This window comes from Coffea arabica, chromosome 5c (assembly GCF_036785885.1).
Source record: "Coffea arabica cultivar ET-39 chromosome 5c, Coffea Arabica ET-39 HiFi, whole genome shotgun sequence".
In the NCBI taxonomy this organism is placed as follows: domain Eukaryota; kingdom Viridiplantae; phylum Streptophyta; class Magnoliopsida; order Gentianales; family Rubiaceae; genus Coffea; species Coffea arabica.
In genome coordinates this window covers 17,705,757-17,732,789 of record NC_092319.1, presented here as the reverse complement: position 1 = coordinate 17,732,789, position 27,033 = coordinate 17,705,757, and the positions used below count along the sequence as shown (strand labels likewise).

The 27,033-nt window shown below is 36.2% G+C and overlaps 2 protein-coding genes across 2 annotated transcripts; one reads left to right on the top strand and one right to left on the bottom strand.

Moving 5' to 3' along the window:
* Positions 1-4,983: 4,983 nt before the first annotated feature.
* Positions 4,984-9,016, top strand: LOC113691053 (cytochrome b561 and DOMON domain-containing protein At5g47530). Its single transcript, XM_027209231.2, has 3 exons — positions 4,984-5,894; positions 7,695-7,946; positions 8,488-9,016. The coding sequence occupies exons 1-3, from the start codon at positions 5,268-5,270 to the stop codon at positions 8,821-8,823; spliced, it is 1,215 nt and encodes a 404-aa protein (XP_027065032.1). The 5' UTR covers positions 4,984-5,267; the 3' UTR covers positions 8,824-9,016.
* A 907-nt stretch (positions 9,017-9,923) lies between these two features.
* Positions 9,924-20,210, bottom strand: LOC113690907 (threonine--tRNA ligase, chloroplastic/mitochondrial 2). Its single transcript, XM_027209030.2, has 8 exons — positions 19,720-20,210; positions 14,454-14,600; positions 14,179-14,326; positions 12,794-13,047; positions 12,278-12,655; positions 11,345-11,653; positions 10,679-10,879; positions 9,924-10,369 (listed from the first exon to the last, which is right to left on the bottom strand). Exons 1-8 carry the CDS (start codon positions 20,191-20,193, stop codon positions 10,109-10,111), a joined length of 2,172 nt encoding a protein of 723 aa, XP_027064831.2. The 5' UTR covers positions 20,194-20,210; the 3' UTR covers positions 9,924-10,108.
* Between the last annotated feature and the right edge of the window lie 6,823 nt (positions 20,211-27,033).

Genomic DNA, 27,033 nt, shown 5'->3' with positions numbered 1-27,033 from the left:
AGTAATAGTTCTTAAAAGGTACATAAACCAAGAATTTTTCAACAATATGTATATCTCATTCATTCAAATTACATGAAAAATAGTAATAAAACATATGGTCATAAGCCAACATATCTATAAAGGTTGGAACTTTTTCCGAGCTTTGTGACTTGAATCTAAACATGTTTGGTGATTTGTGTTTCTAGATCAAAAACAAATCGACCAATATTGTGCCAATATAAAAATTTACTTAACCAATAAGAAAAATTAAGGGTTTCAGTTATGCATTACCAATATTGGCTCTCAAGAAAGCTAGTAAAAAAGTTTTCAAATGTATTTTTGTGTTTTCTAATTTGTATATATTTATTATTTATTAATAATATATTTGGATATATAATTATATATAATATCAAAATATACTATTATATATATATAGATCTTTAGATCTTTATATATATAGGTAATTTAATGACAGGGCCTACATCGAGTTTGAGACTAATGAGATCCGAGTTCGGTTCATATTTAATTCAAATCTAATTTTTTGGGTCAAATTTAGATTGACTCATTGAAAGATCGGGCTCATCAAACTTTTTTCGAATCGAACGAGCCGAGCTCGGATTGATTTGACCCAATTAACAGTCCAATCCTATGTAAAATTACACCCTATTCAAAAAATGTTACAACGTTCTAAATAATTGTCACTGATAGCGGCGTACATGCCCTTGGTCAGTTCCCACCGTAGCGATCCCTATCAAGGTCCATGTAGCAATAAAGAAAAACATTTAGTCTACGTAACGGCAATTCTCGTTTGATGATACAATTCACGTCATGAGAACGTCATCATGATAAGAGACATCCGTGTTTGGGAATGGGCAATTTGCAGTAATAGTCCCTGAACTATTTTTCATATCTGAAAGTAATTGCCTATAAAATTTTTAGTCTTCCTTCAACCCTCTCTGTTTTTTTTTTGGGGTGATGTAGCATATTGTACTCTACAACTCATATACTAAATTTTACTTGGTCTGAAATGTCTTGATTAACTCTTCTAAAGTTGCAGTGGAATGGATTCAAGATTAAATTGGTAGAAACAACAAACTTGAAGGATTTGAATATTTTGGGTTAATAACTCAAACAGTCCTTAAACTATTTGCTCAATGTTAATTTGGCAAATACATTTTAGCTGTTCCTATTAAAACCTTCAACTTAGTAAGTTATTGGTCCTAAGACGACTACAAGTCTATTAACACTATTGCTTTTTTTAACCTCTAGAAGTTTGTTTAACATTGAGTTCCCCTTTAGGTTTAAGTGTTGGTGATATTTTTATTATTAATATTACAGTAAAACTTATGTATTCAGTATGTAGGTTTTAAAAAGAAGTAATAATAAATTAAAATTTGAAGTTCCATTTAAAATTTCAGAAGCCATAAAATAAGAAAATGAAAAGAAAATAGATGGTGTTTGTATTAGTAAAGCATTTTTTCCAAACTCATCATTTCTTGTTAGACAAATCAATTTGTAAAAGAGTATATAAATATTAAGACACAAAGAAAATTTTCTTATAAATATTAAGACACAGAAAATTTATAATCAAATGGATCCCACCATCACGATTCTTATGATTTCATTTATTATGTTTATTTTAAGAATTTTACTATACAAATATAAATTTATAAGTAATCAATATAATAAAGATGTTGTTTATTATAACATAAATAATTCAAGTGTATATTAAAACCTAGAAATTTATTAACTTTATGGCATACACACTTTCAAAGTGAATGCTAGCCCTACTAGAATTGGATTGGAGGATCATTAATTTAGTAATAAGAGAAGTTAAAGATCGGGCAAAAACAACTAAAAGTTGGAGAACCAAAAGTGATAATGCACCAAAAAAGTTTTTTTTAAGGGCCATTAATGACCCTTAGAGTTCTAATCAACGTCAAGGAATATAGATTTAATAAATAGTTTTCTGTACTAGTTGACCTAAGAAAAATGGATAAAACTTTCCTATACTGATAGTGCATTGGTTATCAGGGTTGAATGCATAATTAAATATACAAAATCTAAAGTTTTAATCCAAACTTTACACATCGGTCATGTTTTCAAATCTACTAATATATACATTGTTAGTACAGGAAAGATTAATCCAAGAAAAAATAGCATTAATATTAAGCAAAGGGTTTTTCAGATAGGTGTTGTATTAGTATTCTTTTTTTTTTGGTGAAAATGAAGTTAACGAGTAAGGTGTTTAATTGTAAGGGATCGATACAGACACACATATGTGAGTTTGTGATAAATTATGAGTAAGTAGATGTGTTAACAGTGCATGATTAAAAAATAAATGTCTATATGATACCATCTTTTTTTTCTCTCAAAAATAATGACGGAGCCAGGGGGCTTTGCGGGGTCATAGCCTCCTAAAGTTTTGAAAATTTTAATTCATAGTGTGTAAATATATGTGTAAAACAAAGTTGATCCCCCTTAATTTTTACAATTTTAGTTTCTATTATGAGAGTTTAAAAAAATAAATGTCTTTTTGATACCATCTTTTTTTTCTCTCATAGTCCCCCTAAGTTTTGAAAATTTTAATTCCTAGTGTGTAAATATAAGTGTAAAACAAAATTGACCCCATAGTAAATTGACCCAATTTGATATATTATAATAAAAGACCTAATTAATAATTATCAATAAGATAAAACAAAATAATTACTTTATTGGTCCATATACAAATACACAATTTAACTCAATTGGTTAGTTTTGTTCACACTCTTCTTGTATGAACTGAACCTACAGAACCGACGTTTTCAACTATGAAGATAATCAAGACAAAGTTCTGAAACAAGATGGAAGATAATTTCTTGAACGGTTGTCTATATAGAAAAGGAAGTTACCGAAAAATTTAGCACTAATTTAATCATAAATGAATTTAGTTCTATGAAAGAACAAAAAACTCAATTTACTTTTAAGAAAAAAGGTTGAAATTTTAAGGTATGTTAACATAACTTTTATCTTTTTTTAATTAAAGTTAATTATATTTATATTGTATAGTTATATATATATATATTTCCACAAGTGACATATTGGTCCATCTTCTCATAATATGCAACTTAGGTGGTTTATGAAATTATAAGATATTTAATCAAATGTTGTTTCTTGTCTTAATTTTCACTATGACTATGTTGCATACATATGAAATAGACATATCTTTATAATTAAAGTTAATATTTAATATTTTTAGATGTCATATATTTAAATAGATAGACATTATTTTGAATATAGCATATTAAGATAATTTTGTTAGGAAAAATCTTGACGCCAAGAAAAAAATTCCTGACTCCGTCACTGCTCAAAAACATGACTATAATCATAGTTACAAAAGTGCAGTGTGTGTGCGTATAACCACATTTAGAGAATTCAGTATCAAAATTCAAAGCATTCGATAATGGACCTTGCCCTCAGCTTTTCTGCCTAACTCCTTCACTTCGTTTATCAATTTAGCAGCAAAACAGAAAATGATTTACTGTAGGAAATTTGATCTAATATTTTAATTGTAACATCAAAATCAGGCACCTAAACATCTACTTTCCACTTTTTTTTGGGCAAATTCCACTTTACCCCCCATGTGGTTTAGCTTTTTTTACATAATCCTATGGTTCAAAAGCTATATATAACCCGCTCATGGTTTCAAAAGCTATAAATAACTATTTTTTGAAAAAAACTTTCAAACACAAAATACAAAAACTACTTTTCTAGTTAAATAACTATTTTTCAAATGCCGAATAGAATTTTTTTTTCATTTATTTAAATGTAGTTGGAGAAGGTGGAACTTAAGAAGTGGAGAGAGAAAAGGGGAGGATTTGAAGCTAGAATTTTTAATTACATAGAAAAACCTTTTCAAATAATGATGAATAGAAAAACATTTTTCAAATGCTGAATAGAAATTTGATTTTCCAAGCGTCTGCTTTAATGAAACAAATCAGAAAATCTAGACCATCAAACTTTCTCTAAACAACGTACATCCCATGTAGAAAAATTTCCTTCTTCCATACTAATTGTTATTCATTTTTCTGTTTGATTTTGTTTTCTTTTGGTTTTGCCAATCGTTAAATACTTGTAAGTATCTTGTTTCTAATTTCATCTTGATTGCGTTTATTTATTAACGCTATTGTTATTTTACAATTCTCATAGTTGAATAATGTTGTATATAGAGCTATATATGTTTTGGAAAAGAAATTTGGTTTGGACACAAGTCAGAAAAAGTATGACTAGGTAAACTTTTAGAAAACCAAAAAAAGAGAAGAAAAACTTTGATCAAAACAAGCAAGACTTTAACACTAAAGATAAAAAAAAAAAAAAAAGAAGAAAACTTTAACAGTAAAGATTACAATCTAAATTCATTTAAAGCTACATATCTTTCAATAAACCCAAAGACGTGGTAAGTAACCACAACCTTAGTACTTTTGCTAATTGACATCCCTAATCCCAATTCCTAACCACCTTTGTCCCAAAATATTCATTCACCATGGTTGTGCATTTTTTTTAACCTTTTGAAAAGTTTAACATGAAAGTTTTTTTTAAAACTTTTGAAACGTTTAACAAGAAAGCTTTTTTTTTTCTTTTATCATATTTGATTATTTGATTAAGCACTTCCATTTGCTATTTCTTAATTTACTGTTATAGTTACCCCTTGATGACCTAATACACATGTAATAATCTAGATACACGACTCTTGGTGTGAAACCAAAAGAGTTGTTGACAACCTTGAGACTTTGTGAACTATGAAGCACTGAAACCAAGCTTTCAAAAGTTGGAAAGTATGACTTTTAATCAGACCATTTCCATAAAAAAACTATAAACCTCCTGCTTTTTCCTCTTTCCTGGTTAGTTCCATTCATCAACAGCCTTTTTCTGTTTCCATTCTACTTTTTTCACGTCCAATTAAATTATAATGGCGACGTACATTTGTAGCCAAGATTCCACAAAGAAGCAGTCAACGGGACAACCACCACAACAAACCTTCTAACTTCGAAATTCTACACAAGTTTTTCTCTTCCATCTTCTCAAAAAATCTATAAAAACCTGTCTAAACCCCTTGATTTGATTCTCATTGATCAATTGGCACTTTTCTTTAGCCCCGTACCAAAATACCAATATTGTAGCACCAACGCGGGCTAGGCATAGTGAGTTCACGGAAAACTCTGTCGGGAAACGCGTCTCAATATTTTTTAGCACTTTCAGAGTTCTTCCAGTCCAGCCCTTATCAAGTAGTTGCTCATTGATCAATCAAAATGGAAAAGAGGTCGAGAACGTTTGCAATTCTTTCGATCTTGATATCTTTAATTTCTTTGACAAAAACTTCTGCTCAACAAAATTGCTCATCTTACAAGTTCAACACCAACAACATTTTTGCCACATGCATATCCCTCCCCGTGCTTAACTCTTTCTTGCACTGGAACTACCATTCCTCCAACCACACCGTCGACATCGCATACCGGCACACTGGAGTGACTGCCTCCGACTGGGTTGCATGGGCTCTCAATCCCACCGGTTCCGGGATGAGCGGAGCTCAGTGTTTGGTTGGATTTCGCAACTCCACCGGAAACTTCCACGTGTATACGTCGCCGGTGGCGGGCTACAGCACACAGTTGGCAGAGGGCACTTTGAGCTTTGGGGTGCCGAAATCTTCAGGGGAGTTTATTAACAATAATACTGAAATGATCATTTTTGCGACCTTACAACTTCCCGCCGGCCGCACCAGTTTTAATCAGGTGTGGCAAAGTGGACCGGTTAGTGGAAATACTCCTCAACAGCACTCCGGGGGTGATAACCTGAAGTCTAGCGGAAACGTCGATTTTGCCACCGGCGAAGTTTCCGGTGACGGTGGAGCTGCTGGTTCTCAGCAACGGAAAAGAAACGTAAGTAAACTAAAAGCTTCTTCTTTTCATGATTAAGGATGTGCGCAGCCTGAAACGTTAAAACGAGATCGTAAGAAAGCAATTACACGCATTGTGTTATAATTTGTTATTATTAAGACAGAATTTGGATTTTGATTCTAGGAATTGACATCAATCCTTATCTAAGAAAAAAAAAAAGAAAAATAGTTTCTATTAGAATAAATATTTCCCTTAGATGTTGCTTTTTTTTTTTTTTTGGGGTTATGTTCAATAATTAGTCTAAAAGTAGTGAACTAAATTTGGTTTGAAAAGTTAAATTTTGCTTAAGTGATACACCAATTAACGAACTGGTCAACGGCAGCAAGTTCAAACCCCCCATCTGCATTTGGAGTTTGCATTGTGCAGTTGTCTAATTAATAATAATTTCATACGCGTCTTCTTCTTGTAATCTCTTATAAAGTTCAATTGAAAACGGAGCCTTTCTAGTTCAATTCTGTCTAGTTGCGTAAGCTGATGGAATTTCGGTATAAACTAGTACAATTTTAGTATAAACATGAATTATAATTGAATTTGTGTAAAACTCTATATAATTACACTAAAAACATATTAGTTTATTATTAAAATTGTGTCAATTTATACAGTTGGACGAAATAGGACAAATCCTCTACTGGAAAGGTTCAGATCCCAATTCAAATTCAATCAACTTCTTCTTTCTCGTTGTCATTAGGGCGATCATCTGGTGTAAATAATTCCCTCTGACCCTAATTCCGTGTATAGCTTAGTTAGGTTTCCTTTCCCGTTAGATTAGAATTATTTTATTTGTAGCCCCTTTTCGCGAAACAGGAAGGTAACTAAGGAAAAATCGTACGGAAAATGTTAGATTATACTACAAGAGTAGGAAAGATTCCTTCATATTTTGTTTCACACACAATGGTAAACAGCATGTGTTCATGTCACGCGGAAAGAGGAAAGGGTGTGGGTAAAGAAAAAATCATTTTCTAACTTTGACCTGTTCGACGGAGGGTTGGTGGCAACTACACCAGTATTGGAACATTAGGCGGGGGAAAAAGGGCTGAGGAAATAAGCTTATAGTTACGACTTCGGAATACAGAATAGGTTTGACTTGTCAGCTGGTAGTGGTTGGTAATTTTATATCGAAAAGTAGTTTGGTAGAAAAATTCAAATTGTGGGTTGCTTCCGGAATATTTCAAGTCCTAGATCTATACTATAGCTAGGATTAGAAGATAGAATATGTTCGATGAATTTCTATTGCATCTTTTTCACAGAACACGACAGGGAATTTCTATTGACACTTTTATTGACTTTGGAGTGCATGAATTAAACAAATATAACGTCAGCTGTTTCGTTGCATTTGCAATCGCTTCGTTTTGTGATAATTTATCCAAAATAAATGTTAAAAAAGTCAAAGGGTTAGGCGTGCTATTAATAAATATAGGGGTGTTAATAATTATATCCAGGCATATCAATTCAGAGTATTTATGAGAATCTAGATTCATGGCCCTCTGATGTGGCTTTATGCAACTTGTCGCGTTTCCTACTAGTTTAATCGGGAAACGGGACCTCTCTAATTCTAGTTTAATTCTAGTTTATAGCTGAGTTGGTGTAAACTAAGGATTATACCAAAAATATATTAGTTTACACCGAAATTATACCAGTTTACACAACTGGACGGAACCTCAATTGGAGAGGCCTCGGATCTGTTTAATTAAATCGAACAACCTAGAAGCAACTAATTATCCATTGATTCATGGATTTCATACCGGGGTTGTGATTAATGAATTGGAAACTGGTACGCTGCAGGTTCATGGAGTGTTGAATGTAGTGAGTTGGGGAATTTTGATGCCGCTTGGTGCTGTGATAGCGAGGTACTTGAAGGTGTTCAAGTCAGCTACTCCAGCCTGGTTTTACTTGCATGTTGCTTGCCAAACTTCTGCGTACATCGTTGGTGTTTCTGGATTGGGAACAGGTCTCAAACTTGGCCATGACTCTGGACTTTCACAAGACACCCATAAGGCCATTGGTATTGCTATGGTCTGCCTCGCAACAGTTCAGGTACCTATTCTTTCTTTAGATAGGTGTTCTCAGAAATCTTGTGACACCTTCTCTCTCACTTAGACTCATTTCAAGATTGTGTTACATTAAAAACTATCCCAACAACACTCTAAAAATCTACTATCCAAAGGGAGACTTTTTTTTTGGGGGGGGGGGGGGAGGGGGGGTTATATTTTGTACATACCGGATAAACTTCCAAAAAAAAAAAAAAATTGTGCTGTTAGTAGATGAATAGATTGATCGAATACTTGGTGCTAAAAGGGAACCTTTTTTTTGAGAATTATTCACCTTTTTTTTTTTTTTTGGTTTATAGCTTTGGAATTTGGCTTCATTACAGAGTACCTTAGCCAGTTTCTGAAATTAAACAACTTCCTTTACAAATTAGTTGGAGAAAAGAGAGGATTCCCTGTAGGAAATGAGTATATACTCAAAGATTTTATTATCAATTATTCATTAATAAAGATAACTACGCTGCAAGGTCTCTTCTTTTCCTTTTTTTTTCTTCTTTCTTTAATTAGTTTTGTTGGCTATGTACTTGTAGGTATTCGCCTTGCTATTGAGGCCAAAGCCAGATCACAAATACAGATTTTATTGGAACATCTACCACTATGCCGTTGGCTACGCCGTCATTATTCTCAGCATTGTAAACATTTTTAAAGGGTTTGACATCTTGAACCCGGAAAAGAAATGGAAGCATGCATACATTGGTATAATTATAGGAATTGGGGCCATGGCAGCTTTCCTAGAAGCTTTCACATGGTTTATTGTCTTGAGGAGAAAAAAGGAAGGTGGTGGCTCAACCAATAAATACCCTTACAACTCTGATGGTGTAAATGGAGCTAATGGCTATGGGGCCAGGATACAGCAGGCAGTGTAGCTGACGTTCGTATTGATGTCTACCTTGACTCTCGGACTTGTTATTTAGTTATTTCTTCACATGCTTTTGGTAGCTAGTTATAGGGTTTTGGATATGTATTATATATATTGGGAGAGTTTATGTTTGTTTTTTCGTATTATTGACTTAATTTCTTTTATATTGATTTTGTGAATAATGGTTAGAATTTATGTGATGCATTCTTGTATTTAGAGGAAATAATGGGAATGCCTTCTTTTTTTTTTTTTTTTTTGGGTAAAGATATTCAATGTCCGCGTCCTTTAGAACATGAATTGATATGGAACACAGAGAAAGGAAATCAGGGGGATGATCTATTAGGATAGCTAAAATATATAATTTGATCATGTAGCATAATTCTTGGCGTGATAAAATATAACTTGAAATGGTAAACTGTACTTGTTTCAGAGAAATTGTCTAGAAATGACAAAAAGAGTAGGTAAAAGGAGTGTACCCTGAGACTATTCTCTTTATAGTGTTGCAGATTGTAATGAAAAGCAGTACACAAAATAATATTAAACAGATATTGGTCTGTCAATGCATAGGCCAATTCGAACAAATATTTCTTGGGGTTAAAAACAAAAAAATCCCATGTGACATATCTAATATACTGAAGGGCATCTCGTAGTTCAAAACATACAAAACGACACCTCATGTTTTGAACCAAATTATAAACTAATAAAATTCGTTAAACTTAACAGAATTCGACAAACTTACCGAAAAATTTAACAGAATCCGATAAACTTAACGGTAAACTTAACAGAATCCGATAAGATTAACAGTCGAGACCGTCATTTTCGTTAACTTTAACGAATTGTGTTAGTTTACAATTTAGTTCAAAACATGATGTATCGTTTTGTATGTTTTGAAATCACGGAGGACTTCTGTATATATTAGGTAGGTATACCATAAGAAGACTTTTTTGTTTTTAACCCATATTTCTTGAAAGATAATGCGTCCTACTCTGATGAATTTCCAGTGAGGCATGCAAGTAAGAGAAGACTTACCTTCTTCCACTCACCCTTGTTTAGAGAAAAGATGCCATTATACTTAAATTTCAAACGGATATTGAATGCTCAAGCAAATGCTCCAGTTAAAAGAGTTAATTAACTCTTATGTTTTTGTATTAACTAATATCAAATGTTCTTGATAGTGCCACTTTACACAGTGAAGTAAGAACTACAAATCGATCTACAGAATGTATATATTTTTTATACTCAAAAAAATTACCTATTAAGCTTGTAGCATGTCGTTAGAGGACAACCTAAGTTCAGAGGAATGTTCTGCTCTCAACTGCACACTTGATTCGGGTGATAAATTCATCAATTGGCATAGTCCCCAACTCCCCGCCATGCCTAGACCTAACAGTTACAGTTTGTGTTTCTGCCTCTTTGGGGCCAACAACAGCCATCAATGGGATTTTCTGCTTCTCTGCATTTCTAATAAGCTTAGGCAAACGCTCCCCACTGCAGATTTCAGTCCGAAGACCGTTAGCTTTCAATCTCCTCCATATCTCGTTGCAGTATTCAAGCTGAAAACAAGAGTGCAATCACAAATTCATGAAAATCCCAAAATCCAAGATTTGACACTATAAGTTTTCTATGCAATTTTGCGCAACCAATTAAGATTAAGCAGTTTAAGAGAAGTCAAATATCCATCCCTAATTCATTTTGACTTAGTTTCCTTACCCTTCTTCTCAGCAACAAATGAGAAAAGAATACATATTAAAGCAAGGTTTGACTATAGGCTAGCTTCCCTAATGCAAACAAACCGTTTAATTCTCACCTAGCCTTGCAACTAAGCCCCCAATATATCTGGGACAATATAAAGTGGCAAATACCTGTGCATCTGTGACTGGTAATATCCGAGCTTGGGTAGGAGAAAGCCACAAGGGGAAATCACCAGCATAATGCTCTATGAGAACTCCAAAAAACCGCTCCAAGGATCCCAGAACTGCACGATGAATCATGAGGGGCTGCTTCTTCTCTTGGTCCGAATCAACATAGGTAATGTCAAAACGCTGGGGTAAATTAAAATCCACCTGTAGGCCAACATAAAGACGAGTAAAGGAAGTTAACGATTCATTTCTCACTTCTCTTTCAGTTGGAATGACCTCATCCCCAGCAGTTTATCTCAAAATCGTAGTTGCTTTACGGAACTAAACCCTTCACTCTACTTTCTTAATTCAAAACTTGAATTTACTCCACTTTATATAATGATTGATGCATAATGTCACAAGTAGGTTACAGTTTCATACATGCTTAAAGATATCTTTTCTATTCCATTCATCGATACTGATTCAACCATGACCCAAGTGAAATGTGAAAATGTTTTCAAAACAGTATCAAAGATGTGTAGGCATACTGGACCAAGTACATTCTTTTTCAGTTCTTCAGTGCATGGAAGGACAAGGATCCTGAAGAAAGAAGCAAAAGATGCAGATAAACATGGACATGCACGTTGAAATATTTCAAATTGTTTTGAAAATCACATTAGCAATCTTTACCTGTATGGTTGAGCATTGCCACTTCCTTCCAAGAGCATCCTCAATTTTGAGATCAATCTTTGGACCATAGAAAGCACCACCACCTTCGTCAATCTGATAGCTCCATCTTTTATCATTTAAAGCATCCTTCAAGGCAGAGGTTGCTTTCACCCATATATCATCGTTTCCCACAGCTTTGTCTGGCCTTGTGGAAAGGTTTACTTCGTACTTATCAAAACCAAATTGCAGCAATATTTCCTCAGTAAGATCCAGTACACCCCTAATTTCATCTTTTATTTGATGTTCTAAACAAAATATGTGTGCATCATCCTGGAAAGTTTACAACCAAAGCAATACCAATATAGTGAGCAACATGTTGCATCTAGAAAAAATTGCATTACAATGAACATGCATCTAAGAAAAAGTGCATAACAATTATGCGAGTCAAAGATCACAAGTACTGTAGTCCCCATCAAGTATAAATCTACCTCACATTAGAGGAAGCATTCTGCCAGCATTTACACTTCTCACAAGGAAGCATAGCTTTTAGGTAATGGATCATACTCTTTTTGATAGAAGGTGTGATCCCACCCCTAAAGATTACAACTTAATTTTTCTCAGTCGAACTTAATTTTGGTTTTGAACTACATTGATATCTCTTTTATTGCATTCATAAGAAAGCATGGATGACTAAAATCTAAGTGAAAAATTAGAGACCACAAAAATCATATTAATTGTCTCCATTATGCTTAGGCATAAACATCAAAAGCACCCTCTTATTGTGTATGATCTCATTTGCTGAGGAAACTGTCACAACATCAGCAATTGACCCTCTGGTTCTTCATGCAATTCAAGTAAAAGGCATGAGACTGTCAGGAATTTAGCTACATTGGTGAACCCATAACAAAGGCCAATCATTTAAATAGTTGATGTCTGTAGGCAAAGGAACTACACCTGGGTAAAACCTCTCACACGGAACAGGCCATGCAAGCTACCAGATAATTCATATCTATATACCGTTCCAAGCTCTGCAACCCTGATTGGAAAATCCCTGTACGAGTGTAACTTCCTTTTGTAAACAAGTATATGGTAAGGGCAATTCATTGGCCGAAGCTGATAAAGTTCTTCCTCAATCTCCATCTGATCAAACATATTTTCTTTGTAGAAATCCAGATGACCACTGATCTTCCATAGATCTGCCTTTGCCACATGTGGAGTGTAAAGTAGATCATAACCACGTTGAATATGAATCTTCTTCCACGCATCTTCTATAATATGCCTTACAACAGCACCCTTGGGATGCCAGAACACTAACCCTCCACCCGCTTCATCCTGTAGTTTTTAAATTGACAAATTTATGCTTTATGATCCATGGTAAATGCAGCAATCAAGATACTTCACAAGTAAGGCTAGCATGAGGAACCAACTAGCTCAAACTACACGGACATGTATAACTTGTCCTACCTATACCTGTATAGAGAACAGATCAAGATCTTGTCCAATTCGCCGGTGATCCCGGCGTTTTGCTTCTTCTTTAAAATGAAGGTATGCTTTCAATTGTTCTTCATCTTCCCATGCTGTACCATAGATCCTTTGTAGCATTGGCTTATTTGTGTCTCCTCTCCAGTAGGCACCGGCAACTGATTCAAGTTGAACAGCTTTCCTTCTAATATTTCCTGTCGATTCAACATGAGGCCCAGCACAAAGATCCCACCATTCATTGCCTGGTATAAAGACAACGAGCAGTGAGTATGAAAATAAACAAATGAAAAGAGCATAGGTTTATAAGGACGAGGTCAGTGTGCAGATTAGTACATCCAGCAGATTATGTAGACATCATAATAACTCATTCCTCCTGTCTTACAATTACAGAAGAACTTCAGAGCAGCTCATTAAAAACACCACACTGATGTGCCAAGTATTTCTGGCCACTAAAACGAATCAATTATCTTCAAATGCTATAATTAACAACTGTATTTCAAATTTCTTTTGTCTTTAATAGTTTGAAGTTCTGCAGCAGCTACCCCACCTAGAATACACGACCCTATAACCAGAAAGTCCTACAAGCTTCATCAAATCCTACTGATTTCACATGGTTTGTATTTTCTTAATAGGACCTATTTTCAACAAGAACACTATGCGGGATTAACCTAAAGGAAACCCCTACTTTTCAAAAATTGGGTGTGCTTTGACTGGATGTATTTCCTTTCAAATATCAGAGTTAATAATTCTTTTTTACAACCCACTTACAGTGTCCAACTAAGCTCAAGCATAGCACAGTTAAATCAAATTCTGGTATGGACAGTGCAATACTTCTTCACTTCATTCTCTCCTTTTCTTATCTCTACCCTCTCTCCAAAGGTATATAAATAATCAGACACAAAGTCGAAGCTATAACACTTCACAGCATTACAACCTAGCAGAGCCTTGGACCAAATACCAAGTTTCCGGGTAAATTAGTTCATCAAAAAATTTTATCAGATTCTGAACCAACCCAAGTACGTATCACTGAGACAAATGCAAAACTCTACTCATATGCAGAAGTTCCATTAAAATTCTAAATATTCTTTCTATAACAAATAACTAATACAACAACAGCCACTTCAGATGACAAGTGCTGCAAGTGATGTGTAGGCATGCAGAAAAACCCCACAAGATTTGCAAAACACAAGCACTATGACAAATTTACCACGGGAGGACAACAAAATTCCCAACAGTTTGAAAAGCAAATAAGTTTTAAATATAACTGAAGATAAAAGTTGGAGGACAAAAACCTCAAGGCAGGGGAGGAGAAGGGGCTAGGAGAAGAGAGGGGGCAGGCAAGAGGGTTGATTGGATTATTTGAAGGGCTTTACCAATATGATATATGGTGATAGGTTCCTCCTTAATGCTTTCCAAGATTTCTATCTTGTAAGGTTCATTGACAGCAAGTATCCTTCTTTGAGCTTCATCTCGGCTAACTTCTTCTCTAATTAGTGGTAAGTTTTGCCCAATGATACAATCCTACAGATGATTCAAGAAATAAATTCTGTACCCAGAAAGTATAGAAAATGAATATTATTCAGCACTGTCACAGTGAACACCCATATAACAGAAAGGGAAAAAAAAACAAAATAATGAGCCTGCTTACCATTTCCTTCTTGATTTTCTTGAGGTCCTTGTCAGTTAATGGCTCCATATCAAAGTCATAGTAAAAACCATTTTCAATCCATGGACCAATTGTCACTTTTGCATCTGGGTAGAGCCTTTGAACAGCCATAGCCATCACATGTGCACACTGCAAAAAGAAGTTCTTTTCAAACAGGCAGAAATTCTGCAGCTAGAGTTCTGTACTTTCTTCTTCAGTCATAGGGTATCATTGAAGTTCTTTTTGCCAGTTCAATATCTATAACTCTTAGTGCACTTGGAAATAAATAGAATGATAAAAGGAAAAGTAAACAAAACTAAGAATGAGTAAAATGAAAATTCAGAAAGGAAGAAACTACACAAAACACCACATTGTTGTTTTTTTTATTTCATACTGCTACCTGCTTTTTGTAAGCATTGAGGTTGCTGAAAATGGATTGTGCAAGAAAGTTGGTTTTCCAGATCTTTCATCACAATGTACCACATCTCTGAAGTGCAATATGTGTTAGGAATACGAACTCCAAAATTCTACTCTAACTGAAATAATAATCAACTGCAGTTTGGGTTCCCACTTTCTAACATTGTAAAAGCAATGACTCCCAAGTTGCTTTTCCAGAAAATTCTTTGTAAGGGAGACATCAGTTACATTTCTTAGATTCCCCTAACCAATGTGGTTCCTTCTCCCACTTGCGCAGTTTGAAAATGCCAAAAAAGGGGAAACATACATGATTTTGTAAAGCTACAAGACTCCCATAAAATCGTGGCAATAAAAGAGAGGATTATCAGATGGAAATAATCTACTCATGGAATTAAGGAATCTTCATTCTTTATAAATTTTACCATAGTTGCAAATACACTGCTTCAGATCAAAAGTCTGTCCGCAAAACTACTTTCATCTGCTCCAACCCAAAGACAGAAATATTTGAGCTTATTTTTGTGATAAAGTCACCCAATACAAAATTTAGTTAAAAGGGACCGGAGGCAGACAAAGCTTAATGCCTTCGAGCAGTTTGATTTGGTCAATCAGCCGCAAAGTATAGTCATATAGACATATAGGACAAGCGAACGAGACAGATGTATGCTGCTTCTCTTGTTGTGAGGAATTAACAGCAGGTTAATACCAACAGGAGTTCAAGTGTAGAACAAATTGTTCCCTTCTCATTGCTCTAGAATCAAGCATGATTTGTACACACTTGAGTCTGCCTCCTGGAGGCACTCTGATGTTGCACTCGGTCAAACATTAGGGAAGGACTATCTTGATGCTGAAGCCCATCCCTAAAGCATTCGGAGTGAACTTCCACTTGCTAACAGAAGATCTGCACACAGTTAATGCATAAGCCATGCCAAGACACTCTAATCCTCCCCAGCTAATGTCAATATCTGCATGAGCTCACCATCTTTGGTGGCCCAGAATAATTGAGAAACTATACATTTTTCCCCTTCTCTACAATTGAAAGACAGACCAAATGAAGGTAACTTAACTGCTTATCTATGTGTTTAAATAAACAAGAATCCTATGACCAAAATATTCCTTGATGCTCTTATACCTGGAAAAATGAACATCTCTAAACCACTTGTTCCCCATAGGCCACACAAGAATGGGTTGAGTTTCTTCCATTTTCAATTCCTAAAAAAAAAAAAGAGAAAAAACCATCGGTTATCACAATCACAAGAAAACCTTGATGAGTGCACTTTTAGCTATGTCAATAGCAGCTTCACATTCCATAATATATTTTAAAGCCAAATAGCTGTCTCCACACCCCATTTACCTCCAAACTTCCACCAGCTTGGCCTTTCTGACAGACTAAGTATCGTTACTGCTAATTTTTTTTTTTTCTCTTTTTGCATTTACATGATTGCAATATTTGTCTTCACATGCTCATGATATCCTTTTCACCACTGCTTATATGTACTGTAAAGAGCTTGTTCATTTTAAAAAATAACAATAATTGTTAGGAAACTAAAATTATCCCACATTGATATACCAAGGATTGCCAGCCATATATATAAAGATCTTGGGCCACTCCACTCATTGCCAATTGGTTTTGAGATGGAAGCCCAAGTTTTTTATTGTGGTATCAAATTCCGGTTACGACAACTCCCCCAATATTAGGGTCCAATGTAGACACTCAGATGAAAGGTTGATGCTGTCCCAACCTAGTATCCGGAGTGTAATGGGGGAAATTGTTGAGTTTATCACACATCAATAGTAGAAGGGACAGGGTGCTTTGGTTATAAGTATGATGGAAAACTTCACCCCTTGAGCTAGCTTTTGGAGTAAGAAGGCCCAATAGCACCCTGCCTCTTCCACAATCAATTGGTTATAAGTGTGAGGGAAAGCCTCACCCCTTGAACTAGCTTTTGGGGTAAGAAGGCTTCCTACCCCTTCCACAACCGATGTGGGATAAACTCAACAATCTCCTTCGTCACACATCGGACACTAAGTTGGGATAGCATCAACTTTTCATCCGAGTGTCTACATTAGACCCTTGTATTAGGAGAGTTGTTGTAACTAGACTTTGTTACCATGATAAAGAACTTGGGCTTCCATCTCAAAACCAATTGGCAATGTGTGGAGTGGCCCAAAATCTTTATATATGGCTAGCAATCCTTGGTATATCAATATGGGACAATTTTAGTTTCCTAACAATAATAATTGAGAAACACCCAATAGACACTAAATATAGGGCAATGGTCAAAAATCCATTGCAGAATAAGGTGTCCAATATGACAGCATTCTCTCAACCAGGGCTTCGGCACATATCCACATTTGGTATATCCCTGCTTTGACCAAGATCTTTGGGGATGATTAGCTTCTTTGACTCAATATCTAAAGGATTTATCAGGAACTCAAAAAAAATAGAGATAAAAGATTCTAATTTTCTAATGGAGTTAATTTATCTAAATCTTTAACAACAGTAAAGAGACATTGTTCCAACTGTTTGAGTCAGCAATGGTTAGCTTTAGTGATAATGAAATTCTCGAGCATCCTATGAAACCTCAACAATTGTTGCACTGGTAAAATTGAAAACCTCCAATGCACTCAAAGCAAAGTGTAGCTGCTTCCGCATTTTATTACAGGAGTTCGTCACAAGTTCCATGAGGGAAAAAACATTGATCGTTGTTCAATTTATAAACTTCTCACAAATGCCGCTCGTACCTAGACTACAATAATTCAATTATTTTTGATAAACCTATACCAAAGTTAATGACATTTTTTATCAAATAGCTTAAAATATCAAAATAAAAATGTCAAAAGAAATGCAAGTCACAATTATTTCAATTTAGATAATTCAATAAATAGAAAAAAAATTGGAGTTATTATTGACATAGTACCTTACATTGCATGATATATATGTCCTAAAAGACAACAACAGAGTTTTATTTTTGTCATTAGCCATTGTTGTCAAGTAGAAGGCGTAAGTCATCTACTCAACAAGGACGAATTGGTTATTTGTTAGTTAACGCTCAAAAGGTTTAAAATATACTCAATATTTAACTGGATTTCTTAGGAGTCCATCTCAATGAAGGTCCTTTCAATAGATTGGCATCCTTTAACATTCATTTCAAAATTAAACAAAAGAAAAAAGCCTTCTTCAAATGGAAGTACATCACAAGAAGACCAATCATAAATGCTGCAATCTATGCTTAAATTCATGTTGCTTCATCATAGATCATAAACTACCTATAGATTTGCAAAAAATTATACTTCACCTTTTTATATGTAGATCTTCATGTTTGAGCTAAATTGACTAATGACACTAGTTAGCCCTATTAATTATTGCCCTTGTGTGTTGTTACAAATAGCTTCTTAGGGTAGTATTAATAAGTTGCCTGTTGGGTTTCATTCAGCTTTCTATTTATGATGCGGGTGGAAGCCCAAGAGGGAAACTCATAATTCAATTCAAAATTTATTTATAAGTGAACCAAAACAACACCAAGTGCAGGGAGGCTGGGATAGCACAAAATGTAAGATTCTAAGATAGAATTTACGGACACGAAACTCTCATTGACACCCCAAACAAGAATTGAAAGTAATCCAACACAATGTTGAAAAGAGAAATTCGTATAAGTCTAACTCTAAGCTAAAAGTCTTATCTAAAAAGGAGTCCCTCTCCTCCAAGTAAATAACTAAACTGCAAACACAAAACATGAATCCTGAGGCTGAAAAAATTAAAAAAAAAAAAAGGAAACAACAAGTCCTAATGCAAATAGTCAATAAAGTACAACTACATCAGCAGCGCCGGTACTCATGAATAATAATTTGTGAACGTTAAATTTCCTTGCATCACATTAATTGCATTCTAACAATTGCTTTATACTTTGACCATGGAAGAGGACCATCCAACTAAACTGGGATGATGAATCCCCATTCATCATCTGCAACCTCAATATGCTGCAATAAGATCACATTTCCAGCAGCAGAATCTGATTTCTGTGATGGTACTCTTATCATTCCTTGAAGATGTCGCAGAAGTAAAGGACCATCTCATAATACCCTTGCTTCTTTAATTTCATTAATTTCTCCTCTTAAAAGCCTATAATGCTTCAAATTAGTAGAGTTTCAGTTTTAGACTCCGAATATCCTGTCAAATGAGTCATAAAACATGAATGTTTACATGTGTAAAGACCAATTCATTGTCAATTTAATCACTGGAAAATCAACACATTAAAAAAAAATATGTTTGAATCAACAACTCTATAATTTTCCTACACTTGACAAAATTCAAAATTTCCAAAACCAGGATTCTCCCACTTTGTTTTACCCCACAAGACAAAAAGAAAAACTCTAAATAATTTCTCTTGCATTTCTTTTCTTCCCACCTTAGCTACTATGTACAACTGTTTGTAACATATACAATTCATTATCTCATTTAATTTTCCACATATTGCTACAGATATAAGTGGTCTAGATGTTCCCCACTGTCTCTTCGCATTTCACTTAATTGATACAGTAGATTTCAATTTTTTTAACGTCACCTAATTGAAGTACAATTACTTTCAATTTCATCCCTTATCAATACTCATTTCGCGTCACACCAAGACATTCAACTTGAATCCAACAGAGAATATGATTAATTCCCAAATAACAGAAAATTTCAACCACCTGGTGCATATTACCTTTGCGCATCATATCAAATGGACAACATCCAATTGCTTCTAGCTACTAATTATTTCACCCAAAAATCACTATGCCAGATCAGCATATATCCATATAATAAACTAACAAAAACCATAAAATCTTTTCCAGTGTAATCTCAGTTTCTTACTGTATGCCGAATTCTTAGCAGTATCTCTGATGATTCGTTAGTTGGAAGCACGACTCTGCCCTCAGAAGATGAAACCCCATCCTTTTTCCCTTCTTCTGTAGACACAGCAGCAGCAGTGGAGCCCGAAGAATCAGTCGCCAAAGCCCAGGATAGGGGAACTCCATTCCTCTTGGTTCCACAAATTTCACCACTTTTACTGCTAGAAGTCCTACTGAAAGATGAAAAATTGATTACAGTTTCTGTGCTCCGTGGGATAGAGGAGGAGAAAACGGGAAGTGGGTTCGACAGGAGTCGGAGAGAAGGGGTTAGTAGAGGGTTCAAGGAGGAGTACAATGATGACGCCATGCGGTGGGGGAGAGAAGCCACCATTGAGGATGGTTTGTTGGTGGCTTTTCTTGGTGTTCGGTAGGATTTTGGTGGTGTGGCTCTTAGCTGTGGTGGAGGTTGGGGGCAATTAAGCAAATCACGCATCATAGCCCCAGGGGCCTCACAAGATTTCTCACAAGTCTGTCCGTGGTGTAATTTACCCAACAAAAAATGTAATTCACAAAAAAATAAAAATAAAAATAAAAAATTGGTGAAACAAAATATTTATGCTAATTGCCGTGAAAAAATGGAGTAACAAAAGTTAAAATTACTAATTTACCTTGAAATGGGGGTAAATTGGAATTTGGGAGGCCTAGATCCACCTTTATCATATCATATGTTATCCAAGAAAATTTTAGAATACATTTTTAGGCAAATTTCATGGATAGGATGAAATGCACCTTATGGATGGATGAGATGAAAGGGAACAAAGGGTTAAGGCAATCACCATAGCTATGTTAATGGGTAGCGTATTAACGAAAATCCAACACCCGGGAGATTACTATTTATCTAAGTAAATCTGGTTCTTTATGATTGAAATCCAAATCTAAACCCAAATTTTGGGTTTTGTATGATTTCTATTTAAATCTAAATCCAAATTTAGACTTTACCGAGACCTATTTATATGCATATATGTGACTATGTCTTATGATATTTTGGTAATTAAGGATACTTTTTTTATATTAGCTTGAAATGGCTAACATTTTTTTCCCTATAAATGAATGTCATTGGTTAATTTAAGTAAGCAAAATTCTAATTAAACAATAGGATAGATATCCACCCATAAACATTGTACACATGCGTGTTTTTATATTGAATTAATATGTTTAAAAGAAAAAGAGAAAAAGCGGAGTAGGTTTAAAAACATGTAAGATTAAATGTTAAGTATAGATGAAAATTTTTAAACAAATAAAATTACTTTGCACAAAACATTCTTGAATGCTGATTTTGTTTTCTAGAAAATCTATATCTATATAAATTTGAGAAGGGATTTTTAGCAACAAGCTTCTACACATCTTCCCACTCCCAATTCCATTTTTCTAGCATTTCATATTTAATTTAATTTATAAACTATATTCCCCTCAACTTCCACATTTATTCTTCACATTTGAAATTGTTGATTACTTTTTAAAATCATTTTATTTCAAATTGTTAGATAACGTGCATGTTATCCTATTTGAACTTCAACCCATCATGTTTCTCCATTGCCTTGCGTTATTTATGATTCTAATCCAATTAAGACTTCTATAAAACCATAAGAAGAGATAACAAATATAACATCCTTTCACGCTTTCTTATTAATTTAAATAAGTAAGAGGAAATGTTATTTACACTCCCATTTTTTTTATTCACACTTCAATAATCATTTCGATCATAGTTTTCATTAATTAGATTATATGATAAAGCAAATGGTGGGATTGTAAATAATAAAAAATGGAGTGCAAATAATATTATCCTAAGTAAGAAGTGACTTTCATACCTTTCTAATTTAAATAAGTAAGAAGTGACTCCACTTATATAGAAATTTGGTTTGAAGTTTATTAGTGTGAGGGTAAATAAAGAGAAAACATTGCCAAACTTAGTAAAAGTAAAAAGTATATGATAATATTTTATCTTTTAACTTAGTAATCCTACCCAATAGGGTAAAATTAAATAGAAAACAAAAAGGAAATAATGTCATGGATTTAAAAAATCAAGAATGATACTATTCATGAAATCTAAATTATGAAATCACTAAATAAAAAACAAAGTACTACTGGCCTTTTAACATGGAATTTTTTTTTGAAATATTCATTTTTGATAAAAAATAATGATAATAATAACACCAATTCTACCAAAAATTTTAAAAAAATAACATTATAGTTTAAGAGAAAGATATAGAGCATTCGACCTTCAAATACTACTTAATTTGTATGTATTCGACCCAAATTTGACCCTGATTAGAATTGAATAAGAGTGCAAAATCCAAACACTAAAGATAAATTTTGGTATCATTAATTATTTTATGTATTCTTATTGTTGTTTTCATATGTAAATATGTATTTGCTATGTTAAAAAATATATATATATATATATATATTTTGATTGTAGTAGAGGATATTATAAATATTATCAGTTTTTCATTTCCATTTTTAGATGCTAATAATTGCAATCATTGTAATCAATTTTCATTTTTATATTTTCATTATTCTAGGCAAAGTTAAATATATTGGATCACGGGGATATGAATCTAGAGGTTGGGTGTGGGGGGAGAAGGGAGGGAAGGGAATGGTGAGGTTAGGGCTATCAACGGTCCGGGTCCGGGTCCGGACCAGCCAATATTTACCGGGTACGGGTAGGTATATAGATCCATGACCCGGACCCGGACTCAAACCCAGACTCATATTATCTAATAAAATTGCGGATCGAATACGAAATATACCATTTCGACCAGTATCCGACCCGGACCCATTTTAATTAATTAACAATTAAAGATATATACCTATATGTCGTAATTATTCATACCAATACATACTTTCATTCCCATTTTGTTCAACCTAATACCCACCGCCCCGCACTCTCTTCTCTTTTGCTCTGCCTCTCGAGTCCCGCCTCCGCTGGTCACCAGACAGTTGGACCGGCGACGCTTCTATTTTGCTCTCCATCCCCAGCTCCAAAGAAATCGCCGGGTCTGGCCAGCTCCAAAGAAGCAAGCCCAGCTCTTCCGTGAGACTTCTCTTCTCTTTTGCTCTATCCCCGCAGCTCCGCCAGTCCGCCGTGACGCCTGATGGTTGCAGCAAACCCAACTCTTCCAGGCTTCTAGTTCTAATAGCCCAGCTTTCTTTCTTACAGTCAGGTATTTTGTCTCCAGTGAGTCTCCCAAAATTGCGCTCTCTTGGGAGAGATTTTCATTTTTTTCATTTTTTTTTTGTTGGGGGGTAGGTGTACGGGGGGTTTTTGAAGAAGAGGGGGCAGTGATGTAGGAAATTGTTGTGGTACAGAACCTAAAATCCAGTTGGGAATGGAGAAAAGAAGTACTGAAGTATTCAAACTTTGAACAATACTCAAATGAAATGCGAATCAATGGATCAATTTCCAATTTTATTGATGAACATTTAAATTGGATACAGAAACAGAATTTGGCGGGAAAGAGGAGGAGGGGAAATAGAATGCAGGAAATTAAGGGAAAAGACAGAGGGAATATTTCCTCTCTGATTGCAGAAATCAATCTTGACAAACGACCCTTAACTATTACATAATCGATCTATTTATAAAGAATTATCTAACTAACTTCCTTCCCTAGCTAATAATCAAACGCCACGTGTACTGGGAATCTTCAGGTTGTTGGATCACAACTTCCGCAGGGACAGCATGAACCCAGAATGGGCGTGCTTCATTGGTCACGCCTTTGGCATATCTTTTCACGCCTTCTCCTTTGTTGACTCCACGCCTTCTTCTTGCTTTTGTATTGGTTATTCGTTGCTCTTGTCTGTCCACGCCTTCCAGTGTATCTTCTTAGCTTCTCACGCCTTTCCTTATCTGCCATTCACGCCTTCTGTTCCCCAGTCCCCTACTTCATGACAATACTCCCCCCTTGAAAGCAAATCTTGACCTCAAGATTGGAAGGTGGGAAATTGTTGTGTTATCTCCTCAGCGAGCTCCCATGTGGCCTCTGCCGGGTCTGTTCCCCACCAATGGATTAACCACTGTGTTGCAGCAGCATTTCGTTTCTTCACCACCCTTCTGTCAAGCACTGCCACTGGTTCTACTCTCCAATGTCCCTTTTCATTTGTGTCAGGCAACTGAAGTGTGGGGGTGACTTTGTGTCCTATCTTCCGCTTGAGCAGGGATACATGGAAGACAGGATGGACCTTTGAGGGAGATGGTAGGTCCAGTCTGTATGCCACTTTTCCTATCTTCTCCTCTATCCTGTAAGGGCCATAATATCTGGCTGAGAGTTTGGTGTTCCCTCTCAAGGCTACTGAAGATTGTCTATACGGCTGTAGCCTCAAGTATACCCAATCCCCTGCATTGAACTCCCTCTCACTTCTCCTCTCATCAGCATACCTTTTCATCCTCTCCTGAGCCTGCTTCAAGTTCTGTTTTAGCACGTTATCAATCAGCTGTCTCTCTTTGATATAATCACCTACTGCAGCCACCCTGGCCTGCTGGTAAGGCCCCAGAGCCAGTTGGGGAGGGGGGAGGCCATATAATGCCTCAAAGGGGGTCATCTGAATAGCAGTGTGGTATGAGGTGTTGTACCACCATTCTGCCATAGATAACCACTGGTTCCATTTCTTAGGCTCGATATGTGATAAGCATCTGAGATACATTTCCAGCACTTGGTTTACCCTTTCTGTCTGGCCATCAGTTTGTGGATGATAGGCTGTGCTGTAGTTCAGCTTAGCCCCCAATGTATTGAACAGTTCTCCCCAGAATTGACTAACAAATATCCTGTCCCTGTCTGATAGCATGTTCTGAGGCATCCCATGCAACTTGCTGACTTGATCAATGAAGAGCCTGGCAACCTTTGGGGCATCGAATGGATGTGTGAGACTGATGAAATGAGCATATTTTGTGAACCTGTCCACCACTACCATTATAGTATTCTTCCCTTCTGATTGTGGTAACCCCTCAATGAAATCCATGGTGACATGACTCCAAGAATGCTGAGGGATAGGTAATGGCTGTAGTAGACCTGGATAGGCTACATGTTCATCTTTGCACTTTCTGCAAGTGTCACATTCCAGTACCTTCTCCTTGATAGTTTTGTACATCCCTGGCCAGTAGAACAGATTTTTGGCTCTCAGGTAGCTAGCTTGGATTCCTGAGTGTCCTCCCACTTGGGAGTCATGTAAAGCAGTGATGATCTTCTCCCTGATGTCTCCCTGATCTCCTACCACCAACCTCTTCTTGTACCTGAGTATACCATCATGGTAAGAGTAATCAGGTACATGTGTGGGGGTCAGTAATACCTGAGATATAGTTTCCTTGATCCACTCATCCTCTTTATAGCTCTCCAACACTTCCTGGATCCATGTAGGTATTGCACATGATATGGCAGAGCATTCCCTTGTCTCCTCTCTGCTATGCCTAGAAAGTGCATCAGCAGCCACATTGTCTTTCCCTTTCTTATAGTGAATTTCGTAACTCAGGCCAAGCAGCTTGGTGAGCCATTTTTGTTGGAGAGGGGTAGTGATCCTTTGTTCAAGTAGATACTTCAGACTCTGGTGGTCTGTGTGTATGATGAAGTGATGTCCCTCCAGGTAGTGTCTCCACTTAGTCACAGCAGTTACCAATGCCAGTAGCTCTTTCTCATAGATGGATAGTCCCATATTTTTTTGGCCTAGGGGTTGGCTGAGGTAGGAAATAGGCTTTTTGTTCTGCATCAGCACTGCTCCTATGCCATGGTAGCATGCATCTGTTTCAATGATGAAGGGTTGAGTGAAGTCAGGAATAGCTAGGACAGGGGTGCTGCACATGGCCTCCTTCAGTTTCTGAAAAGCCTTTTCTGAGTCTTCATTCCAGTGGAAGTTGTCTTTCTTTAGTAAATTGGTCAAGGGCCTTGCTATGGCTCCATAGCCTTTGACAAATCTCCTGTAGTAACCAGTCAACCCCAGAAATCCTCTCAACTGTTTAATATTTGTTGGCTTTGGCCAGTTCTTCATGCCTTCAATCTTCCCTGGGTCAGCCTGAACCCCTTCTGCTGATATGATGTGCCCCAAGTATTCTACCTGCAGTTGTGCAAAAGAACACTTACTCATCTTGGCATATAGCTGGTGTTGCCTCAGGATGTTCAGGACCTCTGTCACTTGCTTCACATGTTCCTCCATGGTTGGGCTATAGACCAGAATATTATCAAAGAACACCAGTACATGTTTTCTCATCTGCTCCTGGAAGACCTGGTTCATCAGACTTTGGAAGGTTGCAGGGGCATTGGTCAAGCCAAATGGCATGACCTTGAACTCATACAGTCCTTGATGTGTCCTGAAGGCTGTCTTTGGAATGTCCTCCACCTTGACCCTGATTTGGAAGTAGCCTGCCCTTAGATCAATCTTAGTGAAATACCTGGCTCCATGCAGCTCATCAATCAGCTCTTCAATCAGAGGCATGGGGAACTTGTTCTTAATTGTCAGCTCATTCAGCTGCCTATAGTCCACACAGAATCGCCATGATCCATCTTTCTTCTTTACTAACAGGACTGGAGAGGCAAAGGGACTGCTACTAGGCTGTATTCTAGCATCTCCTTCACCAATTTTTCAATTTCTGACTTCTGTACGTAGGGGCATCTATATGGCCTCACCTGGAAAGGTCTGGCCTCCTCCTTCAGAGTAATTTGGTGGTCATGGCTTCGGGTAGGTGGCATTCCTTTAGGCTCCTCAAAAACATCCTTGTACTGATCCAGAACCTGACTGATTTCAGCAGGTATTTGCCCTGGATCCACTTCCTCCACTACTGCTGCCACTTGTGCTACTACCCCATAAGCTTGCTTCCTTAGCCACTTCTTCAGCCTGTTACCCTTGAGTCCCCTTAGTTTGACACTGTTACCCTCCCCTCTTAGCACTACCTCATGTTCTCCTTGGTGGATCCTCATACTGAGGTCATTGAAGTTGAATTCTATGGGGCTATGCCTTGCCAACCAGTCCACTCCTAGGATCATGTCACAGCCCCCCAATTTAAGAGTGTTGAAGGTATGCTGGAATTGGTGTCCCTGCATTTCCCATTGCAGGGGCTTGTCCAGCCCCTTTGAATCCACCTTTTCTCCATTAGCCACATTGACCATCATTCGAGGTCCCTGTGTACCAAGCTTCAGTTCTGTGGCTAGCTGCTCATCTATAAAACAATGGGTGCTGCCACTGTCTATTAGAGCAGTAACCTGTCTCCCTTTTGTCAGTCCTTTAAGCTTTAAGGTCCTGTGCCCTGCACCTCCAGCCAATGCATGCACAGATACTTCTATATGTTCATCAG